At 41.2% G+C, this 14,035-nt stretch overlaps 1 protein-coding gene across 1 annotated transcript in view; it reads left to right on the top strand.

Annotated features, from left to right (window-relative positions):
* Positions 1–14,035, top strand: part of LOC122198822 (probable cation-transporting ATPase 13A4) — a 147,966-nt gene that overhangs the window by 106,826 nt on the left and 27,105 nt on the right. The window contains exons 16-20 of the mRNA XM_042903637.1: positions 497–647; positions 2,277–2,363; positions 2,586–2,739; positions 3,889–4,000; positions 9,418–9,542. Coding sequence (XP_042759571.1) covers positions 497–647; positions 2,277–2,363; positions 2,586–2,739; positions 3,889–4,000; positions 9,418–9,542 — 629 coding nt within the window. The remainder of the gene's footprint in view (positions 1–496; positions 648–2,276; positions 2,364–2,585; positions 2,740–3,888; positions 4,001–9,417; positions 9,543–14,035) is intronic.

Below are 14,035 nucleotides of genomic sequence, written 5' to 3' on the forward strand. Positions count from 1 at the left end.
TTTATTCATTCATACATTTGTTGAGTATCTGCTGTGGGCCAAACGTCAGATATGTTGGAGAGAAAGATGGAAAAATGTATGCCTGCCCCGAAGGGTTGAGTGAAGATGCACATATACACACACAGCCATACAATGAGCTAGCCTGTGCTTCTCACCACATTGGAAATGAAGCGGTCTGGTAGTTGGGGTGGTAGTGGATGTGTTTCAAACTAAGGGTGATACTTCTAGTTTTTTCTATACCTCTGGGATTAAATCAGTGCCAGAGAAAGAGCAAGGAAAAGAAAGAGTTTGAGACAAACCTCAAAGACCTTTCTCACGCTTGCTGAATTTATAGAAGAATAACGGCTAAATAAAGCATGATTAATTTGGGGGCATTAGAAGATGCATGCCAGTGTAACCATGCATGCTGCAGTAATTTTTCAACAGATATTTACTTCCACAAGCTCCATTTTAGCATGGATGGATAGACTGAAGGCCCTTCCCTTTTCTCCTTCAGGTTCCAAGAAGTCCACAGCTTTGTGTCCGGCAGGTCTTTGCCATGGGGCCCGCTGTGTGCGGCCATGGCCAGCTGCCACTCTCTGATTCTTCTTGATGGGACCATCCAGGGAGATCCTCTGGATCTCAAGATGTTTGAAGCCACCACCTGGGTAAGATCCTGCTCTGCAGATGACCTAAGAAGCTTCTTCAATGCCAGAGCAACACAGATTTTATCATATTCAATACTTTCAATATAGAGGTACATGCAGTAGTGATGGACAAACTAATCTAAGTCTGTTTTCCTCATCTGTACAATTTAACTAATAATAGTATCTCCATTGTGGAGTTATTATGAGGATAAATGGAATGATGCATTTAAAAAAAAATCCCTGATAGTATGCCTGGGACATTGTAGGTTAACCATATTCATACAATTATTCTATATCTTCCAACTCTTGAGACAACATAATTGCTGTATAATTATTTTCCAACTTTTGAGCAATGTCTGGTTGTAAAGTTTTCTAGAACATGGGGATTAGGAAACAGCACTGTCTCCACTGCTTAGGATAATTCATTGTTACCAAAAGTTTTATTCCTATTAAATGAATATTGACTTTGTTTCTAAGACTGGAAGAAATAAAAAGGGAAACCGTGAAAGAGCTTTTGTTGAGATTTTGAAGTAGATTTAAGAGCAAAACGTATAGTTCAGGACCAGGTCTCTGGTTTCCCGGTTCCAGTTTTGGCTCTGCTCTGACTGCTTGACCCTGTGAAGGCATCCCTCTTGTTCAAGTGTTGGCTCCCATGACCTTAAAACAAAAGGGCTTGATTTAGATCAGCAGTGTTCATATAAAACAAACAAACAAAATGAAATAACAGAGCTGGAATCTTTTCTCCAAAGGAAACCTATTCAGAAACATTCTATTAAAAAACCAACAGTTGGAGTTGCTGTGGTTGACATAGAAGATAGACCCTGTGTAATACAGGAAACGCTCGCCACAAGCCCACTCCTACTCCCGGAAGCCCTGTGCAGTTCTAGGCCTCAGTGATTCCCGCGTGCTACCCTGCTAAAGGAGACAGTCTCTAGGGTCCCCTCCAGCGCTAGTGGGATATGGCTCTGTAGCAGTCTGATATCACTCTGCCAGTCCCCCCATTTCTTCTGGGTTACTGTTTTTCTGTATCTTTAAGTAGGAATTACAATTTCCTTTCTGAGATTGTTTCAGCTGCTGGATGATATGATTACAAAGCATTTTGACATCTTTGGGTAAAAGGTTCCTTTGACTATAATTTAGAGTTATTATTACACCAATTACTGAGCGTTTACTGAACACTAGCCACGTACATCACAGTCCCTGCCCTGCCTGGCCCTGAGGACTATCGATTCAAATTAGACAGAGAAGGAAGGGTGGGAACAGTGTCGAACTCTGGGAAAACAAAGACAGTATGGTGCTTGCCTCACACAAGCCTGCCTCTTCATGCTCACTATTTTCAAGTTAAGCTTTTCAGAAGCGGAGAATGAACCTTTATGCAGCACATTCCAACAGAGAAAGCAGGATAAATTGCATGAATAATTTAGAGGTGTCTGCCTTGCAAGTTCTGTGGCATTTCCAATGCACTTCCCCCCCCCCCCCCCGCGCCCCATGGCAAAATAAGTCTGGTTCACCTCCATCTGACTGAGGGAGGTGACACTGAGAATACATCAAGGTGGCCTGAGGATTTTCTCAAAGAGGGGGTTTGAGCGTGGTATCAGTGGACGAATAAGAACTAAATCTCTACAAAGAAATATCCCATTTGTGAAACAGGAGATGGCTGTTTCTGGGGACGATTTCCACATCAAGGGAGTGCCAGCACATGCCATGGTAGTTAAGCCCTGCAAAACAGCCAGCCAGGTAAGCCTTGCCTGCTATCCACCCCCAAATGCCCAGACTCAAAGGGAAATTTTTGAAGGGAAAATTTTGAAGACAGACGTGTCTTCTTTGAATTCCATAGGTGAAAATTGCTAAGACCTTGCTTCCCGTATTTGCTAAAATAAGAATTGAGGGAGTAGTGAACTCTTGACTAGCTAGAAGCTATGTTGGTATGTCCCTCTCCATTCCCCCTCCCTCAACCAGGTCCCAGTGGAAGGAATTGCAATCCTGCATCTGTTCCCATTCTCATCAGCACTGCAGAGGATGACAGTCATTGTCCAAGAGATGGGGGGTGACCGGCTGGCATTCATGAAAGGTGCACCAGAAAGGGTGGCCAGCTTTTGCCAACCTGAGACAGGTAAGCGAACAGACTTGTGATTCAACAGACGGATCTGTTATTTCCAGCCCAAATGTGTCCCATCAGCACATGATCTATAAATTTAATTGCCTACTGGCCATTGCTAATTCGGTAACCCAACTGGCATCCCAAACTCAATACTTCTCTTTCTCACTTCCTGTATTTTCCATCTTGGTGAATGGTATTACGAATTTCTGCCGCTACTCCCAATTTAGGACTCGGCCCTGATTCCTCCCTCTCTTTCAGAGCCTCTATTTTATCAATTGCTGATCCATGGCCCTCTCATTCCATCCACCCAGACCCTCATCACCTTTCCCCTGGATCACTTCAATGTTTGGTAAATCCTGGTCCCAGGTTCCCCTACTCCGATTCACCCTTCATACTGTGGCCAGATTGGTTTTTCCACCACATAGTATAACCCTGTTGTCACTTTCTTGCTGCTATTCTTTCGGTCACTTCCCATAGGTTCCAGGATAGTCTCAGACTCCTTTAGGATCACACATAAGTCCTTCATGATCTGGATCCTACCACACTTTCCAGATATGCCTTGCCACTCCTATCCTCTCTCCTCATGCTTCCCCCGAGTTGAACTCACTACTCAAGTCTTGCTGTCTTGTGTCTCTATGTCTGAGCATATGATGCTCCCTTGGCCAAAATGCCTTTCCTCTTCCTTCGTCTACCCACTTCCCGCCAGGATGATACAAGCACCTCGAAATGTTTCCATAGCACACTGCAATTGCTTAGATCTCATTACACTGGCAATGATCTCATTCCACTGGTTGTTACTAACCCGACAGAGATCTTTAAAGCAGGGTCTGCCGTTCAGTCTCTGTAGAGCCAATATCTGACACATACATGGTAAGCAGACTCTCAATGAATGCTTGTTGGTCAAACTGGAGAAAAAAGAATTACACACGATTCCCATCTTTTTTTCTTTTTTCTTTTTTTGTCCTGCTTTTTTCTCATTTCAGCTTCACTGGATCCCAACCCTGACAGTATAATTATATCTAGGGTTCTCACTGACTTATTTGTGTATCTTTTACGAGGTGTGTTTTCTTGGGAAAGAGTTGGATCTGTTTATAAAGAATTTTTCCACCGGTACCAGCGGAATAAATGTTGCATACTAATCTTGCCTTATTTTCTGAACAGTACCAACTAGTTTTGTTAGTGAACTTCAGATTTACACGACACAGGGCTTCCGGGTCATAGCACTGGCCTACAAGAAGCTAGAAATGGATCATCACACCACTGCCTTCACCAGGTAAGTAGGGAGGATTTGATAAAGCAGAATGGTTTGCTGGGCAGTGGACTGGGCAGTGGACTGAACAATACAGCTTGCTGGATTGGTGTGCATAAAATGTCTCTGAACTTGGTAAACAGGGATAGAGTCATCCTTGTCCTGCCTCAGCCACAAAGCTGATGTGAACCCTGGGAGAATTTCTGAGAAAAAACTGTATAAACTATAAAATATGACATCATTGTACAGCTTTGTAAAAACAGACATAGGAAAATAACCAACGTTTCAGAGAGTTTGAAATTGTGGTGACGACCCCGTTTTGAAACAAATACAAGTAGCTCATTTTTTGTTAGAGTTAGTGAATTAGTTGCTAGAAAACATGACATCTGTCTGAAAAACAATTGATAAATTTGCAACTTAATGAAACAAATGAACAGAGCTTAGACTTACACAGAATCAGAAGAGCCATTCAGGAGGTAGTTTTGAGATGTAAAAGAGGTGCCTAGAAACTAAAATGGACTCCAGTATTTATGCGCTCATATTTGTTGTTGTATTTTCCACCATTTATAGGCTACCTTGTTTATTTCACCTTCACTGCCATGTCCAGTACTCTGTCAGCTTCTGGGGGTAACACTGCTGTGGAGATAATCAGGACTTATTTTGTTATTTTGGATCTTGAATTTGGGAGGTCTAACATACTTGTGCTCAATCCTATCAGATTCAACACTCCTATTGTCATTATATTTTGTACCACTTCCTTTAAAATAAAATTTGTATGTAATTTGATCAGCACGTATTTTCTATAAGAACTGGGGCGTCTGAGTGGCTCCGTTGGGTGTCCAACTTCGGCTGAGGTCATGATCTCACGGTTCGTGGGTTCAAGCCCCGCGTCGGGCTCTGTGCTGACAGCTCGGAGCCTGGGGCCTGCTTCGGATTCTGTGTCTCCCTCTCTTTCTGGCCCTCCCCGACTCATACTCTGTCTCTCTCTGTCTCTCAAAAATAAATAAAAATGTAAAAAAAATAAATAAATAAAAATTAAAAAAAATAGAAGTAAAGACCATGCCCTGTTATATAGTAAACATAGAAGCAAACATGCAATTCATGACAAAAAGTAATATTTCAGTGAATGCTCAGCTGACTCCACTAAATCTAAATGAAGCGATATGTTGCTTGCCCCTGTGTGCAGAATCACTGTGCAGACTGATACAGGTGCATTTACATATTGGAGTTGCAAATACTGCCAGCAGTCTTGCTTGCTGTCAGGGAGGTGACTCTGAAATGGTTACAAACACTTGGTAAAACTGAATCAAACAGTATAATCTCTTCTCACTTTACATGGCAGTTACATTTCTGAAAAATTCAATAGAATATCAAAAGTGTTTAAAAAATACTTTGTGTTTATATGTAAAACACAGCATGGGGGAAGTATAACAATTTATATTTGTTTAATATAATATTCGTAGTATTAGATATGCTATAATAACACAGATACCATATAGTATAATAATAGTACATTATAAACAGTATAACCCAGTACTGAAAGTATAAATGATTTTTTAATGTCCATGAATGGATGACCTGTAAAATATTCAAGAGGCATGTGAGATGCAGGGGAATTCTTCATGGTGCATTGGTCATTGCAGGAAATCTTGCTTGGATGCCTACAAGGTTTCCAAAATGCCTTCTAGAGGCAGCGCCTCTCCTGCTGAAAACCACCAACAGGGTCCAACTCTGTCACTTTGTGAATGGATAGTGGGGTCCAGAGGGGGAAATGGCTCATCAAAGATTACTGAGTATTGGAGTCCTGAGGCCCGCTTAGATTGATCCTTAAAACTCAGGCTATTACAACTCTGGGTATTTGTTGTAATTTAATTGACTCGGGCCATTAAAGTTACTCAAGTCAGAGAGCTAAGAGTGTGAACTTTGAGACTGGATCTCACATTTGAAGGAAACAAACAAACAAACCTGGGGTCAGGTTGTGGCAGAATTGGGAATGGAACTTTGTTTCTTGAGAACCCATTGACAGATATATATTAAGACTCTGGCTATTCTGCTATTTCTGATGATTATAATAAATAGTTGCATATCTACCAGTTTCAAACTCATGATTTTTGAGCTGGTGCATATAACAAAGCACTAATGGTGAAGACGGATAACCAATAGGGAATTGTGAGGGCTGTGGCACACAGGAGAGTACATGCCTGGGCTAACAGCATTGAAATTCCAACGTTTCAAAGTCTGGCAAGATCTAAACCCTTATAGGATCCAATAGGATCTAATCTTAGGTTGTCAATTTGCCCCTCCTGTGCTAAAACCACATCACCATACATCTACTCCTAGCTTAGTTAATTTACCTAAGCTTTGCTAATCCCTAATTAGAGCAGAAAATTTTTTCTTGGGTGTGCGTGTGTGTGTGTGCATGCACGCGCGCAGAGTGCTTCCAACCCTGATACCATAATTTCTTTGAGGGTTCTCAGCCCACTTTTTGCATATTTCAACCTTTAAAAACAGCCTGGATTCCAAGGACAGGAAATGTAATCTCATGGATGACAATATCCCCTTTGCATCACATTCCCCATTCTTGATTATTTTTAGATGCGTCAGGAGGAGATATACTGTCTGTTCAGGAAGCAGGAAAAGGTAGCTCACTATTCCAGGTTGCAGAGCTTCAGATCCCTCAAGAGACCACTTCTTCTCTACTTCTTGATTTATATTGAAACTCATGAAAAGAAGAATCATGTAGTGTTAGGGCTAGAAGAGATCTTGGAGATGCATTAGTTTTACTACCTTCTTTTACAAAAGAAGAAGTAGATTAGCAGACAGAGAAAGTGATTTGCCCATGGTCACACAGCAAAGGTAGTGGCAGATCTGGGTTAAGAACTAGTTAATATCCTGATTACTGTGCATGGAACCCTATGAAGGCCATGTGCCGGGGGAACCAGAAACATGAGTGCCGGGATAGGCTGCAGACTACATCAGATGGCTGACTCTGTGGCCATTTCCTTGACCCAACCTGGTGCCTTGTGGTTGGCTTATGTCATATCTCTGAAAATAGCCAAAGCCTGAGGTTTGGATACGAGGGCCACTAGAAAGTTTGGAGGACCTCATTCAGTCATCAACTAAGTTATCCTTCAAAGAGTAGCTCAAATATCCCCTGTTCCAGGAAAGTTTCTCCTATCACTGTACCCAGAAATGATTACACCTTCCTATCTGACTCCATAGGACCATTATTTGTACCTCTTGGTACTTTTCCCAGCCTTCCATACAAACGAGGCAATCAAGTCCCCCTTCTCCTCCTGGTTAAATGTGAAATCCCCAGAATTAGGGGCTACTGTAGTTTCTGTACATTCTCTCCCCCTTCTCCTCAGCCCTGTTCCTTGCCCTCATTTAGGTATTCAGTAAATGGTCATTCACTTGACAGACTGACTGGCTTTGCTTTCCATAAAAACTCTTCTGGCAGCAGAATTTCTGAAAGAGAAAATACATTTTCCTCGGCTGCTTGTCAAAGAAAAAAAAAAGGTCACATCAGGCATCAAAGCATTTCGACTAAGGGAACCCTGGCTGAGCACTTCCTCTGTTGGGCGCCGTGCACATGTTGTTGAGCCTGTCTCTGAACTAGGCAGGCTTGCCCTCAGGTTGTTGAGACAGATCAGATAACAAAGAATGGCAAGAGGTATATAAACAAATAAAATGTGTGCTACACTGAGCTAGAGGTAAGATCCTGAGGGAGCAATTATATTTACCCCCATGGGAAGGTTTTTATGGGGACGGGCCTGTGAATTGGGCCTCGGAATAAAAACAGGCAGGGTTTCTTCAATGGCAGATCATGGTGAACTTACAACCTTTTCCGTAAAGTAAGAAAGAATGTCTCATGGCAGTTCAGAGCAAATATTTAGAGATGGTTGAGTACAGAACATAGCCATGTTGGCTGGTCCACCTTGTCAGGAGGTTAGGGTAGGTGAAGAATTTAGTGATAGGTAAAGCTGGAGAGATAGTTTGGAACCAGATTATGGAAAGATTTCAATGCCAGGTTCAGAAGACTGGGGAATGCCTGGAGCGAGTAGCGCAAACTGTGCCCACTTCTGACCACTCTGGTGGAGGTGTTAGCAGGGTCCTAGAAGCATGACTAACTCTAGTTGATGCCGCTGGCTGACAGGAGACCCAGCTGTGAGATGCCCGTGGCAAGTAGGGCAAGGTGGGTCCTGCTGGGTGCTGCTTTCACCCATATTTCAGACAGAATTAGGCAATGCTGGTATGTTGCTCTTGTGTCTGCTAGAGGTGTCTGGGTCTCAGATAAGTGAATCATGGCAGAATTTTTGGAGCTCCAACCCCAGATATACTTCCCTGCACTTAATCCTATGGAATGTCTTGGAAATTTTACTGAGGTGGACGGGAGCCTCAGAAGCCCCTCTTCTTTCCAGAAACATTCATACTATATGCAGAAGAACAATGCTCTCCACTGAGGGAGGAAGAGAGGGAGGAGCTTGGCTTTAAAATAGGGGCTCTTTTGGGATGCCTGGGTGGCTCAGTTGGTTAAGCATCTGACTCTTGGTTTTGGCTCCGATCATGATCTCAAAGTTCGTGAGTTTGAGTCCTACATCAGGCTCTGCATTGGCAGCACGGAGCCTGCTGGGGTCCTCTCTCTCTCCTCTCCCCCACCCCCTACCGCCCCACTTGTGCTGTCTCTCTCAAAATAAATAAACTAACTAACTAAATAAATACATAAATAAAAATAAAAGAGGGGCTATTTTTTGAGTCTGAGAACTCCTGGGGCTAAAATAATATTGCTTATAGGCTTGGATTCAGGAGAGACTAGCATTTTATTTTATTGTTCTTGAGTCTCACTTACTTTTCATGTTTCCATTCTAGAATACCTCTCTGGGGGTTGCTAACAGGTGAGGTGTTGGAAACCAGACTAGCCACAGCAGAAAGAAGACTTGGGGTCATTTAGTTCATTCTCTAGGAAGGTTAAAGTAAATCTTTTGTTTAGTAAATACTCTCTCTTCCAATTGATTCAGTCAGAGAAAATATCTCAGTATCCTTCATGTCCCTTCCTGTCTTCTTTCTGCATATTTACTGGCACATATTCAGTGTTTAAGGAATGGTGCTTAAGTGGGTGAATGGGAACCACTTCTGATAGGATCATATTTGCCTTTGCTTTGGTTTTGCTTCCCCTAAGAAAGACCACATTGTGCTATTTCTTTTTTTTAAATTTATTTATTTTGAGAGAAAGAGAGAACCAGCAGAGGAGAGGGTGACAGAAAGGGAGAGACAGAATCCCAAGCAGGTTCCATGCCATCAGTGTGGAGCCCAACGTGGGGCTCAATCTCATGAACCATGAGATAATGACTTGAGCCAAAGTCAAGAGTCGGATGTTTGACTGAGCCACCCGGGCGCCCCCATATTGTGTTATTTCTGTTCAATTATATATATGTTTCCAGGGACAAAGTAGAAGCAGACCTGATATTTCTGGGATTGCTCATCTTGGAGAATCGGTTGAAAGAAGAAACAAAACCAGTTCTGGAAGAGCTCATCTCTGCCCGGATAAGGACTGTAATGATCACAGGTATATAACAAAGTTGTACATGGAAACAGAAAGAATTTGATGTGGAAATAGACAAGATCCATTCATTTCACAAAGACTGTTGACTACCTACTGTGGGTGGGACACCATTCTAGGTGTTGGAGATCTGCAACAGAAAAGGCAAAATTACTGCTCTCACCAAGTTTCCATCCAGGTGGGATGAGATAGGAAATCAATCAGTTGATCAAACAAGCAGCTGGCAATAAGAGTTATGAGGTACATAAAACAAAACAGGGTGATGTCTTAACTGGCTACTTTATATGTGGTGTCCTCTCTGAGAAAGGCCATTTGAAATAACCCCTGACTGACAAGAAGACGTGGGTCAGGCACAGATGACAGTTTTTGTTAAATGTTAGTAGGAAGAGAAATGCTTAGTCAGCATGGTGTGTAAACTACCCTGAAGGCCCATTTATTATTCTGGTGGTAAAAACAAAAACAAAAACAAAAACAAAAACAAAACAAACAAAAAAACAAAACAAAAAACTGTCCCCTGTGCTTCTCTCAAACCCCAAATCAAGGGAGTGGTGAGAAAGGATCATGCAAGAAAAGTGTGTGAAATTTCTTAATGAATGCTTCTTAGTGGAGAATAGATCATTTCTTCATGTGTTCAAATTTAAGTGTGTGCCTTTCTTTCCCTGCTTTCCAGTCAGGTGCATTGAACTCTGATAGTTGTGTCGCCAAGGTACACTATTTCCCCACCAGAGCCCTTATTCCCCAGCCCATTTCCCCTGAATCCAGCTTCACTGTGGGAAGCTCTAGGATACTTCTACTTTCTCCTCTGTACCTCCCACCTCCCATTCTACCCCCACAATACAAGAGACTTAGGGGTCCCTTTTACCTTCTTCCTTTTTAGTCCCTCAATCCAACTTGTAGGTATTGCTGAGCTAATTTGCTACTTAGAATTGCCCTTACATCATGACCCGTCTGTTTCAAAAATCTTTATTTAGCACTTATTTTACACATTTCCATAATCTATCCTTAGTATTGAGATTTAGGTAGAAATAAGGACGCATCACTCTGTACCCCGCTTCTTCACTTCTTCACTCATATTGGAATTTCTGTTCTGTTTCTTTGCTTGCTGGGTTAAATTTTTCTTCTCAAGGCTTGTCCTTGGATAGGATAGAAGGATGTTATGGTCTCTAATTTCTTACATACCCTGGAGTATCTTTCTTGGCTCTGACAGGTGAATGCCGTCTTGTCTGGGTGTAGGATTTGGGGGTTATAGTCCTGTTTTTTCCTTAATGATCTCTAGGTGTTATTACAAGTCCAATGCCAGTCCACTGTAGGTAATTTATTCTCTTCTGTATATTGTCCTTTTCTTCAACTTCGGAGTTTACAAATACTGCCAGAATATGTCTATATGTTTGTCTTTTTGTCCCATTGATTTCATTAACTAATTAAAAGTAAACACTTTTAATCTATCTTCTTCCTGTCAGGGAAAGTTCTTCTATTGTTCATTTAATTATGGCCTTTGCTCTGTCTCTTCTTTTTTCCCTTCTGGAATTTCTGTTATTCACATGATAGGCTTTCTGGATTTATGTTCTCAGTCTCTTATCTTTTTTCTTGTTATTCTCACATTTTTATAATTTACCTCCATGTTTTAAGATTTTTTTTGCATCCAGTTTTTCCAAACCATAAACTCAGGTTCCAAAAATGACCATTATCTCCTTCAAATTACCTCTTAATGTTGAGATCTGAAATCACGTTTTGGGGTGGGAATAGCTCTAGAAAACCTTTTTTAAGGGTGGGGGGGCGTTAGAGGAGAAGGGCTACATTTGAGTTTTCTTAACTGCACTTATTATTTTTAATGAGATAATGCAAAGTTTTTTTTCTTTAATGTGTAGAAATGTTTTTTTTCTTTAATTTTTGAAAGAGAGAGAAAGAGAGCGTGCGAGCAGGCGTGGGAGGGGCAGAGAGAGAGGGAAACACAGAATCTGAAGCAGGCTCCAGGCTCTGAGCTATCAGCACAGAGCCTGAGGTAGGGCTTGAACCCACAAACTGTGGTGAGATCATAACCTGAGATGAAGTCGGACGCTTAACAGATTGAGCCCCGCAAGGCTCCCGGAGTTACTGCAGGTTTTATCTATCTCCAACAACTGCTCTATTTTGTCTGTCATGTGTTGTTCTGGTTGTTCTGCCTGATATTTTCCTCTCTAGCTTCTGAGACTTCTAAAGTAGGTTGTTATATTCTCTGTCAGATGACTGAGGCTCAGGCGTGGAACTTCTCAGGTAGTGGATGGCAAAAGTGTCCTGTGCTGCAAAGCAGCCCAACTATTGGTGACCTGCTGAGGCATTGTGGACACTTCTTCGCTCTCAGGGCTCTGGCCTCAGGGTAGAGAAACTCCTGCCCACCGTTAGCTCTTCTGGGCTTCCTCATACGTACTTTGGTAGAGACCTGAAGAAAGCCATGTTAGGGATAGGCAGTCAGATGTTATTTATTGTTCAGTGGTTGCTCTAGCAATCACATCTGTACCTACCCTTTCAAGAAGGCTTACAACCATGAACGTCCTTTGCCTTCTCTCCTTTATGTTATGGTTGTCGCGTATATGACAATGAAAACCCCACCATGCCATGTTAAGGTTTTCACTTTCAATAGGCACGAGTTACACACAAATGGAAGAAAAATAGACTTTTATATTTACCCAGATCTTCATTATTTCTGTTGCTATGTTTTTATTCCTAATGTTAGAAGTTTCCCTCTGGTGTCCTTTCCTTTCAGCCTAAAGAACTGTTAGCATTTCCGAGTATGTCTGCTAGCAACAAATTATCTTAGTTTCCCTTCCTCTAAGAATGTCTTATCTCTCTTTCCTTTCTGAAGGGTACTTTCAAAGCTTCACAGTTCTTTCTTCGGCACTTCAAAGATATTTCACTGTCATTTTGCCTCCATGTTTTTTGATGACAAATCTGTAATAATTTGAGTAATCATTCCCTAATATATAATGTATTATTTTCTCTTGCCGTTTCTAAGGTATTTTCTATCTTTGTTTTTAGAAGTTTGATTGTAATGTTTCTGGGTATGGATCTCATTGAGTTTATCTTACTGGGATTCGCTGGGCTTCTTAAATCTATGAATTTAAATCTTTTACCGTATCTGGGAACTTACCTGCTTTATTTCTTCAAAATATTTTTTCCTGTTTTGATTCCTTTCTCCTTTCCTTCCTGGACTCTAATGACATGACTGTTGTCATTCTCCAGTCTCTGTTCTTTTGTTTTTTTAATTTTCTCTCCGTTTTTCAGATTGTATAATTTCTACTTACCTATCTTCAAATTCACTGCCTCCCTCTCCTGTCACCTCTATTTGGCTTTTGAGAGCATCCAGGGAATTTTTTATTTCAGTTATTATATTGTTCAATTCTAAAGCAGTCATTTGGTTATTTATAGAGTATATATATTTTTTTCTCTTAAGAACTTCTATCTTGTCATTTATTTTAAGAGTGGTAACCTTTACCTCATGGAGGAAGCTTATAACAGCTGCTTTAAGAACATTGGTAAATTCTAGCATCTGGGTCATCCTGGTACAAGCAATGGTTGATTGTCTTTTCTTTTCTTGAGAATTGACCACATTTTCCAGGTGTTTTATAGGTTGACTTTCTTGAACATTTAAAATATTATAGTGTGAGATTTCGGATCTTGTTAAAATCCCCTGGAGAATGGTGAGGGTGATTTTTGTTTGTTTGAGCAAGCAAAACTATAGGACATGGGAGGTGATTCCTATCATAGTTCAATTCTTGAGGCTTCTACTCTCCTTCCCTGGGTTTATTCTGCACATGCACAGCTCTGGGTTGAGTTCACCCAGTAAGTTAGTCTGGTTGTCTAGCTGTCTCCTTTCCAGGGTCTGCCCCATAGTTCTTCAGCCTTTAAGCTTTTTCTTTTTCTAGTTTCTCTGGTCAGAAAGACTAAGTTTCTTTTGGAGTTGTATTTAGCATCCTTCACAGCACTGGGACTGGGGTTCACACTCAGGTCACACATGTGAGAGAAAAAAATAAAACCAAGAATATCACCACCTTGTAGATTATTTCTCCAAATTTGACTCCCTTCCACATTCTACCTGCTTTTGTTTACTTTTCAAAGTCCTCAGATAGTTGCTTTTTGTATTTTTCCCATAGTTTCCCATTGTAATCAGTGGGAGAGATAGATTTTAGTGGTCTTATTCCAATTTGGCTGAAAGTGGAAACACCTGGTACTATATTAAATCAGTAGGGTTTTGGTAAATGTTTACCAAGCTGAAAAATGATGGAAATAGATTTGAATTTTGCCTTTTTGTTTTTTCTTTCCACTCTCTGGAAAAACTGGTGGGTTATGAAGTAACCAGATAAAAAGCAATAAGAATCACGAAAGGGATCATGGATTCATGGAGAATCAGCATGAGAGAGACTTAGAAATTATTTCTTTTCACACCTAAAATAAATTCTGGACTCCTTACCCTAGTTTTCCAGGCCCTGCATGAATTGGTTCTATCTTTTCAACCTCACCTT

The sequence above is a fragment of the Panthera leo genome, chromosome C2, assembly GCF_018350215.1.
Source record: "Panthera leo isolate Ple1 chromosome C2, P.leo_Ple1_pat1.1, whole genome shotgun sequence".
Taxonomy (NCBI): domain Eukaryota; kingdom Metazoa; phylum Chordata; class Mammalia; order Carnivora; family Felidae; genus Panthera; species Panthera leo.